The sequence below is a fragment of the Corvus kubaryi genome, unplaced genomic scaffold (genome assembly GCF_017639235.1).
Source record: "Corvus kubaryi isolate FWS band 111438036 unplaced genomic scaffold, C.kubaryi_AGA036_p1.0 37398, whole genome shotgun sequence".
Classification (NCBI taxonomy): Eukaryota; Metazoa; Chordata; class Aves; order Passeriformes; family Corvidae; genus Corvus; species Corvus kubaryi.
In genome coordinates this window covers 12,435,244-12,456,396 of record NW_024581137.1, presented here as the reverse complement: position 1 = coordinate 12,456,396, position 21,153 = coordinate 12,435,244, and the positions used below count along the sequence as shown (strand labels likewise).

The following is a 21,153-nucleotide window of genomic DNA, read 5'->3' as shown; positions in this document are numbered from 1 at the left end:
AAATACGGGCCTTAAAGCTTAAGCAAAGCAACAACAAAAATTCAAATTTCACTCAATCAAAACTCACTATTTCATATGTAGCGTATGTACATTCCTTGCTACTGCAAATACTGTACGTTATTACATACTTTGCTACTAAGGTTTTACTACCATTAAAAAGGAAAATACCTCCCTGAAATATTTAATTGGTTATCTGGGTTTCACAGACAAATTCAAATTCCAGAAATTATAAAACTCTCTCTGATCTCAAATTTCAATCAGAGGAAAGCATTTTTCAATTCTGACCATCAGTTTAACATTTCTATGTCATTTAAGTAACTACGAGTCTAGGAAATGCTGAATAAATAGATGTAAGTAAAGCAATTCAGGAACACTTTATCCATTAATTAGCTTGCAAGCTAAGGGCTGTTTTCCTGCTACTATTTTGCAATGTAATTCATCAAACTGAAGAAACCCCCTTCGGCAGCCAGGACTGCTGGTGGTCTGATTAATGGTACCAGCATCTTTGGAATACCCTGACACTCCTTACTAGAATACCTTTCAGGGTCTATCTAATTGTGCATCTGATAAATATGCTATTACTTAGCACTTGTTAACTCTAGGAATGCATCTCTTTACAAACACTTTAGGTGGTTTTTTCAAGATTTTGGCCATAAACCATTTCATTATTTCCTCAAAAATATTCCCAAAGATAATAACATCTGAATTTACATCCCTCTACAACTGTATGTACGTCCACCCATACTTCTTCCCAAACAAGCTGTTGCGATTACATTACTTAGTAAGAGCTGCTGCCTTTTTCTTTTTTTTTTCTTTTCCTAGAAATTAATGACTGGATAGGAGAAATCCATAAATATGTGGAAATTTTTTTCCTATAAATGTTGTGATACCACATCAACTGCTACAGTAACAGCTTTACAAAAGTTACCAGGTAGGAAGTTATTTCCTTTCCCTTTTCAACATCGGCTATGTTTTTTCCTTTTTCCAAGTTATATTTCCAAATATATTTAGATACAATTTACAGTTCCAGAGAAAGAAAGGTAAAAAGATCAGTATTTCCCCCTGTGATGTGTTCCTTCCACTTACCCAGAAGGACCGTGAGCCATATCTTGCTATCAGCTTTTGTGATGAAGGCCCTTCTGTCGACAACAAATACTGCCAAAAGAACACAAGCACCTTAAGCATCAATTAAGCACAGCCTCTATAAAAGGAAATCTGAACTCTGCAACATTAGTTTTACGTAAAAAAAGTAGACCAGACCTCAAAAATGCTGAAAGAAACTTCATACAGCAAGTTCGTAACTACACATAAAAGCTTTAAACATCACAGAGAGACTACTAAGGTGACTATATAAATCATCAGGTTTTTAATTTCTGAAATAACTTTTACGGAATAACTTGACAAAAGGGGATTTCTACATAGCTATGTTACTGGCAAATTTGCTAAGGCAGAAAGTCAGACTTTGAAAGAATACACAACCCTACATACTTTCCAGCAGAAATAAGCTGGTCATGCCAGCACTGCAAGCTGCGATAGTCAACATCACCAGAGAGGCTGTTTTAACAAGAGTTAGTTACGCAAACAGCACGTTTCCCCACTTCTCCCCCAAAGGATGCTGAAGTGATAAAAAGCCCTTTCCCTCTTCCTCGCCCCCGTCTCGCCGATCACCGTGTGGGTTTTGTCAGCTTTTCTCTCTCTTCACCCTCCCCGCGCTGTGACAGGCTGGAGCACGGGCCCGGGCAGAGCGGGAGCGCGACCCCGCCGCCGCTGCCCCGGGCAGTGCCAGACACCGCCCGCCCGCCTCCCTTCCTGCTTCCCTCCCGCGGGAGGGACCTTCCCGCCCGCCGGACCCCGATCGCTGCTTCCCGGGGAAAGATGTCCCGGCGCTCCCTCCCCCGGCAACAGCCACCCCGTGCCACGGGGCAAGGGTACCGCCACTTGCCGGAAAGAGGGACGGGAAGCGACGCTCAGCTCCACCGCACTTCCCCCGGGCGGAAGGGCTGGCTCCCATCCCAGCGGGGGCAGAGGGAGCGAGGAGGGGGCAGGGTTCGGGGTAGGAACCTCACCTCGGAGCCGGTCCCCGCAGACGCGCAGGAGACTCAGGGGGCCGCGGCCCAGCACGTCCCGCTCCCCGTCCGTAGCGGGCCCCTCCCGGTAGGGTCCCCGGGGGTCGCCCCTGGCTCCCCGCCGGCCGCCGCCTCCCTTCCGCATGGCGCGGGCCCCGCCGGAGCCCTGCCTGCCGGGCGAGTGCGGCCGGCGGCCGCGGCTGGGGCTGGCGCCCGGTGACTGCTGCTGGTGCTGCTGCTGCCCGGGCTTGAGCGGCGGCGACTCTTTGTTCCTGCCTCGGCTCGGGACGACCATCTCCGCATAGTCCCCGCCGGGGCCGGGGCGCCGCGCCGGAGGGGAGGGCAGCCGAGCCGACGGGGGCGGTACTCAGGGAGGAGCTTCCTCCACCCCCTGGCAGGGCCCGGAGGCCACGGGGCGGAGCCGCAGCCGGCGGGCTCGTCGTAACGGGGCGAGGGGGCGGCCGGTCCCCGCTCCGCCGCCGCCGCCCGCTCCGCCCGGCTGGACACGTGGGGGCGGGGGCGGTGCTGCCGGCGGGGCGGGGAGCGGCTCCCGCGCCCCCCGCTCCGCCCCTCCGCTCACGGACGCGCCGCCCCGGAGCCTGGCGGGGAGGGGAGGGCGGGGGAAAGGAGGAGGAGGAGGAGGCGAAGGAGGAGGCAGGAGCGGGGTTCTGCCCGCTCACTCGTTCCCTGTCCTTTTCGAGGGGCGGGCGCGGTTTTCCCGCTGCTGTCCGTGTGGGCGGGCCTGCCGTGGCCCCCGCGGTGCTGCAGCCTTGTCCTCCGTCACCTCTTGGTGTTTCTCTCTGTTGGCTTTCCCGTTCCCGGGCCGTTCAGCTTTGTAACAGCGTCAGCTTAAAGGGAGTCTACCCCAGAAGTACCGCCCAAATTCCCAAAATTTTCATTCCCAGAAGGTAACTTGTCTGTGTTGTTGCTTTGTCCTAAGGGGTTCCACACCACAGAAAACACCCCTCTTCCTCCTCCTACTCCTTGTTCTGGAGTTTTATTGTGGGTTTGCCTTTGCAATGCGGCGTCTGCTCATGAGCACCATGCAGATCCAGCCAAACCCTTGCTTTGGGTTCAGAGGTTAAAAGGCCCTATGGCACAGAAACTCTGTGTAACGCGGACACTTGAGACATGAGATGTTTCATTACTTCCGCAGAGCAGTCACCTTCAGGAGCTGCCAGTAGCAATCCCTGTAGCTCCTACTCTAATTACTCTTCTTTGAAGAGCGGTGAATATACAGCACAACTGTGGAACAAGACCCAGCTCCAGCAAAGCCGCCGTTTCTCCTATTTGTGCTCTCTTGCTCAGCACAGAACAGTGCTCAGGCAGCAGCTCATCCAATAGGGACACATTAATTTAATTACCACTTTTTGATTATGTTGATTAAATACAGTAACTGCAACCTCTCCAAACAGATCCATTTCACTCTTTCCTCCCTGACCTCTTCTTATTTTTATCTTTATTGACTGTACCTACTCCTTGCCTTCCAAGTGCTCCTCATTGCTGTCTTCAGGCTTTTCTTTATCCCTCTGCACTCTTCACTTTATGTTCCTGCTCCCAAGTTTTCTGTTTGAGTTTTCCAGTCAACTCTGTTTATTTTGCCTAGCCTTTCCACTTTTTTCCTCTGACATAACATACGTGGGTTTCTTCTAAAATGTTTACAACCTCTTTATGTCCACCTCCTTTTCCTAATTATGAATCCTATCCTGTGAAACACAAGATTTGAGTCTAATGTGGCAAATACCATACTAGTATTTTTTAAAAACTGTTTGATAGATACATAGCTGGCACATTGTTAGCACAGGAAGGTAATTTTGGTTCAGATTCAGCTACTGAGATAATGAAAGTGTAAGAAGGATTGCTTTTGCTGTCTTTGTGGTAGTAGTAAGGCTATTTACACCAAAATAAGGATGTGAAGATACAAACCGGTACTAAACAAACAAGCCTGTGGGACTGACAGAAGGCCTGTGTGTCCACAAGTTCTCTTGGCCCCACGTTTCTTTGCTTGCTGAGGGAAAATCACCCTTCTACCACTACCTATTTTGGGGAGATAACTGCAAAGGACATGTATTACACTGATCTCAAAAAAGCAAGCAAGGAAGAAATACTATTTTTCATATAAGACAGCCAGTCTCCTGAGTACGCAGGCTCTTCTTCTGACATGAATTATGTGTGGCAGTTTCACATTGCAAGAAACATTTATCTGTGCTTACTATACACAAAATATAAATGAAGGCATAAAAGGAACACCTTTAAAGTGTTTGAAGACTACCTACTACTTTCCCCACCTGCTTTTCAGGAGAAAAAGTCCCACAATCTGCTCTTTTTCATATTTGATTTTAATTGAGTAGCCTTGTTATAAATTCAAAGGTAACCAAAGGAGTCTATTGTTGCTGTCTGAGTGATTGAAGGGTACAGGCTCCAGATAGAGTTTTGCGTGTAACCAGCATGGAAAAAGAGCAATATGATACGTTCTGCTGATTTTTAACTCCTGGAACCTATATTTCAATTTTTGCCAAAATCAATAGAGTCATGGAACACTTAGAAACTTGAAGGGTTGATATTATTAAGGTTCATAAAATTGCTGGGGGATGGCTCAGCCATTGAGATTAACTGGGCCTACTCCAGCCTGCAGCAGATCAATTACCTTCAGGCTGTTTTCTTTTAATAAAACTCTTCAGGCAATTTATTTCAACAGGTACCACCCACAGAACCTTGTTACAAAGGCACGTACTACTAAACAATTCTAAAGGTTTTACGAGTTACGGTAAGTGTGCAAAAAACAGAGCATCACATTCTTAAATGTAAAGGTGCCCATATTCAGCAACTGTGAATTGCTACAGAAAACCTCTAACACTACTTCAGAAGAGCTGCATTTTTATTGTCTAAAAATAAAATGACATTTGTTTCAATCTATAAGATACAAGTAGTAAGAAATAAAGCTTGGGCTTATATCATCACAGGAATTGCATATTTTTTTGAGAGGTGCTATGTTTAATATCCAACATCACGTTTCAGACAGTGTAGCTCATTACTAATCCTGCACATCACAGTGAAAGGAGTGACTCCAATAAATCAGCACATATCTTTCTGTTTATAGCAAAAAAGGAGGGGAAGGAAAGAAATATACCTCTGAAAATAAATTTGATTTTTCTCAACTCTCAAGGGTGCTGAAGGATATTTACAAGTCCACAGGAGAGACATCATCTAATCAGATTGTCTTAACTTCTTTTGTCCAAGGAAAGCAAAATCCATAAGATGTTGCTCCACGGTTTTCTGCTGTCCCAGGACAAGGCACATTCTGGAACACAACATTTCTGTTTCTGCTTGGTCTTCTCTATCTCTTTGCTCACACATTTTCTGTGATCGCTGGACTGTCTCTTCATGTTTCCAAATCACTCTGACAGATATCAGCAATCTCAGCTGGATAGTGGTTGTGACACACTGTGGATGGAAATAATTCACAGGAATGAGCCCCTGCAAGTGAAGCACATTGGCCTTGGCAGTTCCTATATATTCTCTAACAGGACACTGGACGGGCACACCTCATGACTGAACAGTCCAGAGCTTGCTTTCCTCCCCCTCCACTCATTCTCATCTTCTGTATTGTTTCTTGACACCAGTTCTCTCTTTTTCTCTTGCCTCAAGTGAGACCCTCACTTTCTAGTTTATTACCAATACCAACCCCTTCTCTCTTCAGTCACCTTCAAGGTGATCTGAATAAGGGTGCCTGCAGAGATTCCTTTTTTCAGTCTGTAATGATGTTTCTTTTACTGCTCTGCTTTGTTCCAGTGGCACTGCCTCCGAGCACATTCTGCAGATTTTGTGACAAGGCTGCCATTTCCACCTACCACAGGGCTTTGCTTCTGTGAAGTTTGTGTTGATCCCCCACACTTTCACACGTTCAGCAGCAGACTTAATAATAGCAGGGCTGCATTGTAGCAAGTTAGGGAACTTCAGGCTCCCTTTCCTTGGTTCATTTAATCCAAGGTTAGCATGCAATGAAGGCATGTTCTAGAAAGTATGTCTCTTCAGAAAACAATTGTGTGACTGCTGCATGGTTAGATGTACTCAACCTAGCATTAAATGAGCCATTTTGAGTGCTGACAGCAAGAGAGCTGCAGCAATGTGGAGCTCAGAGCCTCAGGTAACTAACTGGGATGTTAGAGCATTTTGAGCTCCATGCCATATGGCCATATCTGACTTAACTCATTATTTATACCACTTGTGCTTCAGTCACAGAGCAAACAAATCCTTACTTACAGAAAGATCTTTATGAAAACAGAGTTGGGACCCATTCTTGTGAAGACCAGGCTGAATATTAAGTGCAGAAGGCAAAGGAGTCTTGTAAGGCAGAAGTAAAGATGCAGGATTGCCCTTGGAGTTTGTACACAGAGGAATTTTCCAGGGAAAAACAAAAATAGCAGAATGCAGTGGCAAGCTATTATAGTGTGTACCTTGTCCTATTTAAAAGCTTTGTGGGACCAGTGCACTTTCTGCAGGATACAAATATTCCCCCTTGAGCTAACCCTTTAAACATACATTACCTGTATTCTGAAGAGGGGAAAGTATGCTACTGGTAGGTTAATAATCTGATCTCTACTTGCACGTCTGCTTATATGTATCTTCTCTCACTTTTAAAGTTGCAGCTTCACTTTAACTTTTATATATATGAAAAACTCTGTAGAACTGGATTATCTGTGTCTGTATGGCTAACTGCTCATACAAGCAAAAACTTCTTTCTACTAGAAACAAATAAGAACAATTTACCTAGCTTGCCTACCCTGGCAACAACAACAAAAGAAACAAAAAAATCACATATTTTGAATGAGAGGTCCTGAAAGCCCTTCTATCTTTGACACAGAAATTACTTCCTTTGTTTTTATAATGTTGATTATAAGTCTCAGGCTTCCTGCTGCCAGAATAACACTGAAGAACATTAGTGACTCAGAAAACCTAATTAGTCTCCACCAGAATTTTTCTTACTTCTTTGCTTTCTGTTTCCAGTACCATATACTCATGCTACTTTAAGTGCTTCCCTGCAGCTCTGAAAACAAAAAATAGTTTAAAAAAAAAAAAGGAACGCTAAATACTATGACTTCAGGAAAGAAATTTAGGCTACACTGGGAACATTTTAGGTAGTTTTAACATATTTACAGTTACCCTTCTTTCCTTGCTGCAGACAGAATGATGGAAGCAGCGCAGCATTCATTATTCATTTGCCCTATTGAGCAGCTGACTGGGGAGATTTGGCAATGCCCCTTCCTGGGCATGGAGTGTGATCATCTCCTCCCAACTGAGGCCTGGAATGTTTCTGTAATTCTTCACTGTTCTGAGGACTTTTAACTCCTCTGCGTGATATAATCTCCTTACAGATTTCAAAATGAGGATCTCTTGCTGTACACGCCACATACTCATTGCGTGGCATTTGGCCACTGTGAGTAGTCATGCTAATTTGGCATAGATGCCATGATTCACAGCCACAGCAACTGCATCTCATTATGCTTCTATTTGGAGGAGCAAATTACAGAGTAAGTTTTCCGAGGACCACAGAACTCAATATTTACAAGCAGAAGTGATGGATCCAGCTTCCCCTAACCTGATTTACTAGCCATGGTGGTTTTACTTAATTTTTTATGGAGTCAGTGGTTATCTGGTGTGTCTCTAAGTAGCAGCTGCCAAAAGATGCGTCAGAGAACACGGAGGAAACAGCTTGAAGCGACGAGCAGAAGCTTAAGTGATAACAACAGAACAGGACCATATGAACATGGGCTGAGCTACTACTATATTTCATGGCAGATGCTCCTCTATGTGAGATTGAGAATATAGACACCACTTACGGCGGAAATACGGGAAGGCCAGCAATGGACCGAGAACAGAAGCAGGAGAAAAGCAATGATCTGGAAGTGCTCACAGAATAGCTTTTCAGTGAACAACTGGCAGAGCAGCTAGAGGTGAGAAACGGTAGGGCTCCTGAAATATTGAAGTGAGTATATATATTCAATATGAGGCCATATTGAAGTCAGTATATCTAGATTGGTGGAGATTTACTGGCAAATCTGTTTTGGCAAGAGAAGCTTGTGGACCACTGTGAAATACAAACAGCTGTATCAGAAACAGCAGCAGGGTCTAAGCTTGCCTGTTCAGATGTTAGCAAGTTTATTTCTGTTTCACACTTTGCTTAACCTGATTTTCATTTCGGTGGGGATTCCGGAATGTGCTTTGCTGCCCTGGTTACTGAAGGTAGAGAAGAGGCACATTAAGACAGTGATAGAAAGTACCTCTGGCAAACTAAGCAACATGGCAGACAAGACTGAAGGCAGGATAATCCTACACATCAAACACCCTTTAAATGACAAACAAAATCGTGGCTTGGGAATGCTGTTTGCTTCCTGTATATGACTGAGAAAGGGTGAATCCTTTATGACAAACTGAAGTGACTAAGAGCCACTTTGAGGGCTGCAGGGCATCCTTTCCTGGTAAATCTGGTCTTTTTGCTAGATACCTGATAAAGAGGAGGAAAAAAAGATACTGAGGCTACAAACCCTTTGATTTATACCATAAAAAACTAAAAATGTGATACAATTTTTACACAGAAAAGTTTTGAAAATGGTACATGGAGTCCCTGTTGGTGACTAAAAACAGCAGTTGCATCTTCTCATCTCCTTCCTCACCTTTTCAACTTTTTGACAGTCTGTCTCAGAACATGATCCTAAATACTTCATTATACATTCTTAAACTTCATTAAGAATAGCACCCGACTCAGGCTTTAAAGACTGTGTTCACAAAACATTAAGATGTGCCACAGTATCAAGCAACTTGGTGGAATTCATCCCTTTTTTTCAATTTGTTCATGTGGAAATTTGTAGTGATCATGCCTTTCCACTTTCTATAAGTCCGACCCCTCCTTGCTTTTTGACATTACTTCTCTAATTTCTTGAGCTACTGCGAAACAAACAGAGCTCTTTTTCGGTTGGAACAGGGCATTTGTGTCTGATCAGCTGTGCTTGCAAAAAGGCACAACTCTAGCCCAATTTGAAGCTTATTTTTGAGGTCACAGTGCCCTCTACTGTCCGAGGCATCCTCTTTGCTGCTGCATCATGATCATGAAAAACCACAGCATGTGAAATAACACATTCATTTGTGTTTCAATATACTCTTCCGTCTAGACTTGTAGGCCAAGTCTTCGGTTGTTTGATTGATTGAAAAGAAAACAGATTGGTCAGGCCATTGTCATTTCTTGCTGACTCTAATGCTGCTTTGTCAGAGTTGCTAATAATTTAAATTAAGCCACTGAGCTTCAATCACACCTGATTTGTAAACGTTGAATAAGTCTACATAAGGAAGCACTTTGACATGCATGCAAAGTAAGAAAAATCAGGCCTGTGTTTCAGGTACAAATTGTAAATACCTCTGCCACAGATTTGTATTGCTCCAGGTGATCATTCCAGCTCTGCAGATACAAATTACCTGTTCCATACAGAGGTGTTCTTTACAAACTCCTCTTCTGTTTGTGTTTGCCCTCACTCTCTATCTCTGTGAGTGGTGTGTGGCACTGTAGGTAGTTTCACTTCCTTGTGAGTGTCACCTGGAGCACCACAGACTGTCCCTTGAGAGAGCCTGGGACCATCCCTGCCCTCACACCAACCATTGCTCACAAGTAACCACAGACCCTTGGTGACTTTCCCTCTCTCACCCCAAAAGACCCATTCACCTTTACACAAGGCATGGGCTGCTCTAGCATTAGAAAATCCTACTTACTTTTGATGTTACCAAGACCAATGCAAATCGAAAGAAGTATCTATAGGCAACAAAAATCCTTAGCCTCACCCACTTCTCAAGAAGCATGCAGCTGGTAGCACTGAAGAGATTATGTGAGGGGAGGGGAAAAACTCCTTCTAAAATACATTGTTTGTTTCATATTCTCAATTTCTTTTTAGCTTGACAGAATAACTCATTATGCTCAGACAGCAGCAGCTGACTTACTGTTTCACAAGACAGGTGCAACCACTCCAGTTCCTCAATGTGCTACAACTTGTTTCCCAGTAGGGGATCTTGTAGCATGGTTCCCCGTGGCATGACACGTAGGAGTTCAGAGAATTTCCCTTCTGGAGAGGTTACATTGATGATATATATCAAGGTATATATTGATGATGGACTGAAGCCTGAATATAGGATAGCATTCATTTTCTCCTGCTAGCCCCGTAGCAAAATGAGGAGAATTCACTAAATAGTGCACTTTCAGGTGTGCACGTACAAGTGTATGTGTTTGCATGCATGTATCTATAAAAAGCATCTATAAAATACTGAAAAACAAACTGTGCTGCTGGGCACAGGAGGCATATTTCACATGACAGACCTGTCTTTAGCCATTTCTCCCATGCAGCTGTCACGTCATAAAGTCACAGAGAATTTCATGAGTAGAGCTGTGGTCCCACAGTGTGTTCCAGGGCTGCATTGCAAGGTAACTGTGGCCCACTGGTAATCCTGGGTTTTGCTGAAGAAATACTTGATGGAAAGGATGCTTTTAAAATTGCCACTTAATGGAAGGAGAAAAGGATGTCAAAGAGCAGAATGCAGAATGACTGACAGAAAAATGTGATAAAGTTTAAAGAGATACTTTCTCTTTAGAGAAATCTTCCCAATCTGTTGAGGTGGTACTTGGAAAAATTCTCTCTGCCTTTCAAAGAGAAAGAGCTTCAATGCCCACTAACAACTCACGAACTGCCTGTACCAGGTTTAAAGTAACTTCATGTTAGCACACCATATGCAGAATTCCATTTTGCAGGCAGCATGGAACCTCCACATTTCAGCTGTCATTATAGCCTTATTACCAGCATTATTAGAAAAACTGCAGAAGAAAGAATACAAAATAGATGGTGTCAGTCTTACTTCGCAGTCATCTATTAACTTTAGTTAGTACTGGAGAGATCTCAGTTGAAGGAATGTGTCCAACAGTGAAAACTGCACTTCAGGAAAGATATAGAGCCACTGAAAGATAGGAAATTTTCCTAATCTCCTTTATCCTTTACTGTCATTCTTATTTTACATCAGCCATGGCAGTTGCAAAGCAGATTTCCCCCTCCACCAAGCACATATACACAGCAGAAAACACCCTTGAAATCTACGTGAAGAAGATGTAAAATGTAGCCTGGAGAAGAGTAATCAGAGGGAATGAAATATCAGTTTTCAGTTAGGCAAAAGGTTGCTACAATAAGTGACAGAAGCACTGGATAAGGAGTGAAGGGCTAAAATTTCAGTCTGGGTCAGGTTAGATATTAGGGCTAATTTCTAAAGAAAGTATAGTTAAGCATCAGAATATTTAAAGAACCTGTGGAGTCTCCATTGTTGGGGCATCTTAAAAACAAATAAGATAAACATCTTCCAGAGGTGGTTTAATTATAAACTGATCTTGGCTTGAATCAAGGAGATGATCTCTGAAGACCCCTTCCTGCCCTACCTATTATTATTATATATCGGCTAATCCCTCAATGAGTATTTGTGAAAAAAACTCATCCCAGGTATCCCCTGACCCAGCTTTGAGCTGGAGACCACCCAGCTCCTAATATACTGAGGAAAATGCTACTTTTACCCTGAGATGCCATGTTGTTTATCATAAAGGCTCTAAGTGACCTGGAGATTAACAGTCTTCTACAATGAAATACATTGGCAACACCTTCAAATTTTGCCAATACCTGAAAAAGAAGAAGAAAAACAAGAAAAGAGAACTCTGGAAGCAGAAGAGCAGGGACAAACATGTAATATTTGCTTGGGCCTTTCTTTGGAGGTGGGAGAGCAGAAGAAGAAAAGAAGCAGGAAGAGGTAACGCTGAGTTTACAGTGCAAAACTAGCTTGGGTCTTATAGAGGCACACAGGTTTCAGTAATGGGGCTGCCACAGATCTACTTTGTAAGTGCAGTGGATGGTCTAAAATGAGGTGATAACAAGGAAGAGACCTGTGACAATAATTGATTAGTAACATTGAGAATAGGGGATGTATATGTGGAATGAGAATGAAGAGGAGCAGGCAATAAATGAGGAAGAAAATGAAAAGTCAGAGGACAAAGAAGGAAAGAGGAAAAAAAAGTCATATTAGAAAATAACCTTAAATGTGCAAGAGCAAGAGAGGCCTAACTAACTCCAACAAAGATTCTGTGGTTTTCAGTGTTTCATAGGTTTTTAAGGGAGTGCTATGGGTGGGGAAAAAAAAATCTAAGCGCTGGAGTGAATCTTGGCCCTGGAACCTGCACCCCCTGACCTGTTGGTTATAGTAGGTCAGAGACCCCAAAACCTCACACTCCTAAGGACATGTAAAAGCCAGTCAGCCATGGTTAAATTTCTCATGTAATTCAAGAGATTGAGAAGGCGTCCTTGTATGTACCTTTTCGACCCCTGGATAAAATAAATGTTGCTTTCTCATGGAATCATATCCACTCTATTGCCCACATTCAAGAGTGGGTCTGTTTGTCTCTTGTGTGATGGATTTTTGCTGCCATCTTCTTTTGAACTGACTCAAGGTTTCTTCCTCCTCAGGAAGAAACAAGTAAGTCCCAAAGGTCTTGTGAAGGACCTGTTTCTGGTCCTCCCTCCTCAATGTCACTTCTACCTGAATTAGAATCATAGAGTGATAGAAAATACTGAGTTGGAATGGCCCCATCAGGATCATCAAGTCCAACTCCTGGCCCTGCTCAGGACACCCTAAGAATCACACCGTGTGCCTGAGAGTATTGTCCACACACTTCTTGAAATCAGACAAGGCTTGGTGCTGTGATCCCTCCCCTGGGGAGCCTGTTCCAGTGCCCAGCCAACCTCTGGGTGAAACTTTTTCCTGATATCCAACCTAAACCTTCCATCTCAGCTTCATGATGTTTCCTCAAGTCCTGTCGCTGGTCATGAAAGTGAGGAGATCAGTGCCTGCCCCTCCTCTTCCCCTCACAAGGAGGCTGCAGTTTGCAACGAGATCTCCTCCTCTCCAGACTGAACAGACCAAGTGACCTCAGCCACTCCCATACCGCTTCCCCTCCAGACCCTTCGCCATCCTCATGGCCCTCCTTTGGATGTTCTGTAACAGCTTAATGGTTTCTTTTATATTGTGGCACCCAAACTGCCCCCAGCACTCGAGGTGAGGCTGCCCCAGTGCAGAGCAGAGCGGGACAATCCCCTCTCTTGCCTGGCTGGCAATGCTGTGCCCGAGGCCCCGCAGGACACGCTTGGCCCTCCTGGCTGCCAGGGCACTGCTGACTCACATTCAACTTGCCATCAACCAGGAGCCCCAGGTCTCTTTTTGCAGCTCTGCTCTCCAGCATCTCATTCCCCAGTCTGTGCACACAACCAGGGTTGCCCTATCCCAGGTGCAGAATCCGGCACTTGCCCTTGTTAAACTTAATAGAAGAACGTAGAAGAACAACTGCACCCCTTGTGCAAGAAGAAAAGGAAAGCTAAAAAAGGCAAAGAAGTTCTCACCCACCTTGCAAAAAGAAAGATTGCAGCTGCACCTTCAAGGTTTTCTTACATTTCTCCTGTAGTAAGCTCTACCTTAATAAACATGATCGAGTTTCTGTCCTATCTCTGCTCTGCTCCTCAGAGTTGCCTTGTTCTTGTCTTACAGTCCCTGTAATTTTAGCACTAATGGACTTGGAATATTTTTTTTCTAGGGTTTAGTCCTCCAGTTTCTTAAAAGCTCTCCAAATATGTCTTGGAAGAAGAAGGAGGAGTCTAAACTCAAGACCAGTCATATGTCTTTACTCCTCAGAGATGTCAGAGCTATGGCAGACACATGCTTTGGAATTTAGCATTTCCATTAAAAGAGATTTATTCCTATTTCACTAGGGAGTTCAGCTGAGACAACCTGATCCTTTTGCAGAGACTGTATTCATCCTTTTCAGTGTGTGATTCCATTTCTTTCATTGCGTCCACTTGAATACAAAATCCAAAATCATGAAGATTAAAGAGGAAAGTAAGTCCTTAAGCTCATGATTTTTACTCAGTTTCCTACAGAAAAAGGTGTCTGCATATGCATATATGAGTTTTTCTAATTATACCAATTTTTTTACTATTTAGCCAGTTTCAACTTAATTCAACATTACACTTTAAAATTGTGGGGTGTGGCTTTCTAATTGGATGGCTTCTGCATTAATAACAATTTAGATCAACACAATCAGTGGGAGGAAAAGGGGACAAAATGCTGAGACCACAGCTCACTGTCAGCATGCTTTCTGAGACTCAAAGTGAAGGGCTGCAAACCTATGAAAATGATTGCCACAGGAGAAAATACATGTATCTTTATGCAAACATACAATCTACATAGTTTTGCCCTGAGTAAGGTGTTAGGTGTGGCACACTTACCCGGTTCAGCAGCAGCAAGTCCTGAACAACTATGCAATTACAAAACTCTGGTGTGGAAAGAAAGCTCTAAGTGGGTGCAGACATCTGCTTTAATCCTTGCAAGGCTTCCTGAGCTTTATAAATTGGCTTTTGTGTAAATGAAAATCAGGCTGTGTGTTGTCTGCCTTTTATGGTGTTGAGTGCATGTTCCAAAAGTATTTGAAGATTATTCCTTTGTTAAGATACAGAGCAATATTCTCGTTCTGTCTACCTGGAAGAAATTAGAAGTAGTGCATGTGGATATAAGCCAATTATTTTCTCTTGTTCAGGTTCATTTATTGCAGAAAACAGTAATATTTGCTGAAAATAAGAGAGTAAAAAAAAAAAAATTATATCTTACCATCCATAATCCAAAAAGACATTTATGCCTGGATGCCATCCAACCAGTAAGTAGAAAACAAACAAACAAAACTATTGAGATAAAGACAAACCAGAGAAAAGCCTAATCAACTTAAGAAACCTAAGTAGCTATCCAATGCTGGCCAGCATGCTTTCATTCACCACGTGGATTTTGCACATGAGGACCTGGTATAAAATCTGGGAAAACATACCCGAGGCAGACTGTGTTACATATTGTGTATAGGGAAAAAAAAAAAGGGATATCGCTGCCTGAAAAACGTCCCAGGCAGTGAAATTGTGCAGCAGCGGCAGAAGAGGTTCCAGGCGAAAGAGTTGAGTTACCACTGTGTTACAGGGGCTTGAGGTCAGAGGAGAGGGGCCAGCGGGAATTTAGGCAATACCAGAGGTGGCATTTGGGGCACGTGGAAAATATTGCTTATGCAAATCTCTCTTTTTCCTCCTCCTGATTTTTCCCTCTCGCTGTTTACTCTCCCGCCTGCCTTGTCCCGGAGATGCCGAGCCCGCAGGCTCCCTGTGCCAGGGCAGCGGCTGCCGGGGCCCGGCGGGAGCCGCCGGCAGAGGGCACAGGGCGCCCGCGGGACGCGCGGCCGCGCTCCCTTCCGCGGAGGGGGGCGTGCGGCTCGCCCAGGTGGCATCTGCCTCACAGTTGTATAACCCAGAGACCATTAGTCGTCAATTAGGAACAAATAAACAGAAAAGTTCCTGTGTCTCCGTACGTTCAGGGTAGGCTGAGTGTTAGGGCGCAGGTGAGAAACTCGCTGGTGCCTGACAAGAAATCATGAGGGTGACTGCCCTCCATTTAGCGCAGCCCGCTCCATCCTCCCCTGCCGTGGCCTTTGCAGTGAGTCACTCCCTGAGAAAAGTTCCCTGATGGTGTCACCTGAGCTGGAAGCATTTCCCTGAGCTTTGAGTTTCCACGGCAAGGTTGCGCTGTGAGTGGACGGCTGGGCCAGGAATTGTGTGCTCATACACATGAACATCAGCGTGGCCATCAGCTGCAAAACTCCTAAGCACGTCAGAGAAGGAGGCTTGTGGCACAGAGCAGTGCAAGCTGTTGGCCACAAGCAGAGCACACGAAAGGGAACCACGTCTCTACCTGTGAAACGAGGCTGGTGGGAAAAGGCAGGGCTGGGGCACCTCCATCCTTCAGCAGAACCAGCACTTCACAATGTGAGATCAGCTGGCACCCAGGGTACTGAGCAAGGGGATGTGGCCCTCAAAGCACTGATCTTGCACGTGCAAAAAGGCCTAAAGCTATCACAGCATACAAGCTACAGAAAAAGGTGTGAAAACTTGTATTGTCTCAGCCTTTACAGTAGTCAGGATTGCAATTTTACGTAAGAGGTGGAGTTTTCTCTTGGGATGGGGTTTTTTTTGTTTGTGGGGTTTTTTTGCATCTAACAATAAAAGCTATGATGGAGTGGCAGTGTATAATACAGTAAAGATTAGATAGTCACGTGAAGGAGGGTCTTAGGACCCCACATGGCCAAGAAATTCAGTGATAAGTGGATTTGTCAAAAGAAAGATCTGGTTCCTGGAAGCGGAAATGAGTTTCTAATTCAGACCAAATGACTTTCAGCTGGAAATAGAAAGAGGAAACTATATCAGAAGTTGAAAATAAAAAGTTACTTGATAGGTAATAAAGTGTTTTAGTATTTTAGTTGAAACTGATGTAAATTAGTAAGTTAACAAGGAGTGGTGATTAACCTGAGGACACAGTCAAATACTTTCAGTGAACATGACATTGTGTATTTACCCAAAATGCATGTGTGTTCTTGTTCTTCATTTAAATCAGCCCTTTATACTCCTCCAAATTTAATTTTTGCATTATCATTTAATTCTGAATTCATTTTCCCCTATTTTTCCAGTTCATCAGCCAACCAAAAACCATCCACAAGCCCATTTTTTTAGCGTCCTAAGGACTTTGTAAAGAGTGACAGGGAAAAGTCACTTTGCCATTACTGTTTATTTTTGTTATGTAACTGGAATAAATTATATTAGAAATAAACTTATTTGCTGACATAGCAATAACAGCAAAAGTTATTCTGTTTCCAGCCCCAAATATTAAAAAGAAAAAGAAAGAAAAAATAGAGTGTTCAAACAAGAATTATGAGGTGGTTTATTTATTACTATCCTGAATTTTGAAACAGATTTATTTCACCTTAGTTTCCTCTCACCTTTCTTCTTTTTAATGGAAGGTGGGCTTCTCATGAAATTCTGTTTCTCATGTCCATGCTTTTAATGAAAACACAAGGTGAAACAACACAAAACTCACAGTAAAATTACAAAAGAAAAAAAATCAGAGGATCCCTTGGAGAGGAAAAGGTTAGTTTCCCTAATGCTGAAGTGAAATGTTTTAGTCTTAAAATTAGATTATGGGGAATGCAGGCATCCCATATTAAAATTTAAAAGCAGTCTTATACCTTATAGCGCTACGTGTGGATATCCAATACATGTGGGTCTGGGTGGAGCAAGAAGAACTAGTTTATAAGGTCCTGTATATATAAATAAGGAAATCCAGTTAAAACAGCTGAAACCACACTTGCGTTAAATGAACAAGCTCCCTGGTATGGTCCTTTCCATCACAAAGATGCATAATACCTATAGAATCAGGTTTATGCCACAACTTTTTCATGTTTAGGACTCATTGCTCTCTTTACTAGCAAAAGTGCAGACCATCACGTAACATTTTTGCAAAGGCTTGCTTTTTTTTTTTTAAACTTGTGATTTCCTCACTAACTTAAAACATTTCATTCAAAAGCTAATTTTCAAAGTGACTCACATGGAGAAATCTATTTTAAGGCATTGGTTAATTCAACATCAGTGAAGTGTGGAGAGAAACAAAAATGAAGTCATTGTTAATTTTAAAATTATTTATGTCATATTCAATGGTGGGAGAAATTTTGCAGACCTCTCTTTCTTTTCTCAATTTTTTTCCAACAGATTGGTGCACTTATTAATTCTTATGGCTTTCATTAGTTAAATGAAGATGATACACAGTTCTCTGTTTCCTTTTCTGGAGTCTTTTTCGTCTTCTCTGAATAATTTCTCCATCTGGATGCACGTTCAGCACTTGCCATGAATCCCAGATAAAGCAGAAATCCATTATTGTCGTCCCATTTGTTGTCTTTGTGTGTTTGGATAACTGGTTTAAGCCACAGTCGTGCAACTTATTTTATGTGGACATACTCCAGAACCAAAGCAGTAAACAGAGAATTAGCAGTGTATTCTAACACAAAATTTAGAATAAGCATTCGTATTTCCTGTATTTAGGCATGCTTACGCTGGTGCTTTTTAAAAGTTTTTTCAGTTAGAATCTGGTATAGCTGAAATTTGGATGTATGATCTGCTTTTCCTTCAGGTTACATGTTATGGAAACCTTCTTTCTAAGTTAGAGTTGTCTTTAACTGTACTGCAGTTTTGTTTACAGTCACATTGCACGTGTGACTTTTAGTATTCTTTTTTGTGGTTTGCAATTTCTCATGTGATTTTAGGTTTTAAAATGCCTGCCCTATTCTCGTGTTATCTTGCAGTGCATAGTCAGTGCAAAGTTTCATGCTTGGCACATAGAGCAATTCATCTCAAAATTACATGTTATTTGCTTAATTTGGTATTTCTATTTACACTAACTCTAAATACCCACTTGGATCTTATGATCAGCTTCCAATTTATTTCTACTGCTGCATCCGGACAGTTGCTATTTACGTCTTTCTGGATTTTCCAGTGTGTTCATTCTGCTGAAAGTGTCCATCTCATCACAGCTGCACTGCGGATTCACATTTCCAGAATAATACAAGTGTTAAAAATATTCTAAGCCATAAGTTTTTGTGTACTTGTACATTGTACATTGCAGATCTTAGGTTCTAGGCTCTTAGATCACTCAGGGAATCCACAGCCTTGAGCAGCTCTAGGCACAAGCTGACAAGGCACTTCCTCAGCATCAAATACACTCTGTGTGTTTATATGTTTGTGGGCAAGGTGGGGACAAACCAGTCCCAAACCTCCTGCCTGCTTTGCTGCCTATATCAAAGCTCTGAAGAGGAAAACATTTTGCTTTTGCTGTTGGAGAAGTTTTACATGCAGAATGGCAGCATCTGCTCTGGAGAGGGGGGAGGCACCACTTCCTGGCAGCGGTAAGGGCTTGCTGATCTGATGCTTCTCCATGTCATTTTACATTCTGACTTCTTTTATATCAAGACAGCTCGAACCCATTCCTTGAATTTTGGACAGCAAAATTCAGTTTTGCCTATATTGTAATGATGGCAACTCTGCCTTTGAGATAAATATATGGACTATTTTGCAAAGCAAAAAAGAACGAAGCTCTGAAGAAGAGGATCCACAAACAAACATGTCCAAAACCCCACAAAGACAGAAAATAGTAAATTAACCTCTTCAGCTCACATGAGTTCTCTTATTATTGAGTTAGCAAATAAAAAGGAAGTATCCATGTGTTCTCTAACAGTTTGGCCAAGGTTGAAAGAACAGGAGAACAAAGGCATGATATTATGGCATGGAGCAAAGGAGGCTTTAAAATAATTCAGGAACAAATGTTAAAGTGTTTCGGCTGGTCTCTGAGAAAAACCATAAAGCTTTCAAAATAACAAACACCATAGCAAAGACTTTCTGTACAGGACTCAGAAGCACGACTCTTACTAAAATTACTGCGAGCTGTGCATCTATCTTTGTAATGGCTTTGAAATCTCAGCCTATAATAGCCCTTGGTAGTCTTTTCCCTCATCAGTTATATAGGAAGGAAAACATTTCCTGGGACTGAAAGCACGAGTAGTTGTCTGTCCATAACTACTGAAATCATGCCAAGTTGTCTTAAGTGCTAGATAGGCTCTACAACACATACTAATTCATTTAAGAACAACTCAGAAGTGTTTAAAGCCTTGTAATGGAAATTATGGGGGCACAAGTGTTTGGCTTTTATATGTTCAGTCAAAAATGTACAAGATTCCTAGTGCTTTGTAAAATGAAGGAGCGAAGAAGGCCAAAGTCTTTAACCATCTGAAACAATCTAATAATCCTCTGGAAATGCACTGTTTGAGATGACTATGTTAACTGAAAATGGAGAGAACAAATAAACTGAAGCTGATAAATCCCCTGAGTACTACTAACTTATTTGTAATATCATGGGAGATGAGTAGTATGACTGGTGTCTCAAGTCTGAAAGCTATGATGTTCAGAGGGAAGGTAATTGAAGCCTGCCACTCCAAAGCCCTTGGTAGGTGTTCAGATATTATCAATGCAAATTTTACAGCCAACAATTTGCATCAAGATAAAAAGTAATTCCTCCTTTGGCTGCCTTGGGATCAATCCATGAGAGAGCACAGGAAGAAATAATAATTGATTTGTGATGATTTATCAACCATGCCTTTAAGATAAACAGAAACTGTTCTCTCCCACACTTGACTTTTATACCAGAGTGAAGACCACTGAAGACCACAGAGTTGTTGTCTCAGAAAATCGTGGGATTTTGAATAGAAAACCCCTCAATTGAAAGCAGTCCAATTTCAGCGACCCTATTAAATGCAGACTACCTGTTTAAGTATCACAACTTATTCCACCTCTGTGAGAACTCAAAGAGAGGATAGTTTCTGATGACACCAAATACCTAAATGATTTAGTATTTATACTTAGAACTATATATGCATTGTCCCTAGAAGCTGACTGGAAGACAGTGCAGACTAGAAGTAAAGACATAGTAAACTTCTCCAGTTCCATATAATTGTTTTCACATCATTTAAGATGCCTTAAGACAGAGACCCAGGTAAAATCCCAAAAATCATTCTAGTTTGAGGTGACAAAGCCATATGAATGCATTGCCTTTGAAAGTGCAGATAACAGACTTGTGACACAGGTGACAGACACAGATTTTTTGGTATGTACTTTGTTTCTATGACTCTCCCAGAACAGCTGACCGAAGTTAAGCATCTAAATAGAGAAAAGCCACAGCTGTTCAAGGAACTGTATCACCTCCACCTTTTGGGGGCGGTTGTTTGTTCAAATATCATCAATTACAGAGTCAGTTGCAAGCATTTTCCCTTTTTTAATTTGTCTTACTCTTTGAGCTATTCTACAGTTATTGGTAATTTAAACAAAGAGCTAGCTGAGTGCCCCTTGCATATCCGAAGGACAACCATTCAGCTCACCATCATTTCTGCAACCACCCTTCTCCAAACGCAAGAGAACACAGACTTTTGAAGGGGGTACTCATGGAGTTTGTGAAAACGTGACTCAAACCCCAGAGATTCTCTAGGACAAAAAACCCTGAAGCCACTCAAAATTACTGCATATATTCCTGGAAGGCTTCACAATGGGAATAAAAACAATTAAAAGTC

At 42.6% G+C, this 21,153-nt stretch overlaps 1 protein-coding gene across 1 annotated transcript in view; it reads right to left on the bottom strand.

The window, feature by feature from the left end:
- Window positions 1–2,552, bottom strand: part of DPY19L1 (dpy-19 like C-mannosyltransferase 1) — a 45,339-nt gene extending 42,787 nt beyond the window's left edge. Inside the window, exons 1-2 of the mRNA XM_042043443.1 lie at window positions 2,067–2,552; window positions 1,087–1,155 (exon numbers count right to left, since the gene is read on the bottom strand). Coding sequence (XP_041899377.1) covers window positions 1,087–1,155; window positions 2,067–2,361 — 364 coding nt within the window. The 5' untranslated portion in view covers window positions 2,362–2,552. The remainder of the gene's footprint in view (window positions 1–1,086; window positions 1,156–2,066) is intronic.
- Window positions 2,553–21,153: the final 18,601 nt, after the last annotated feature.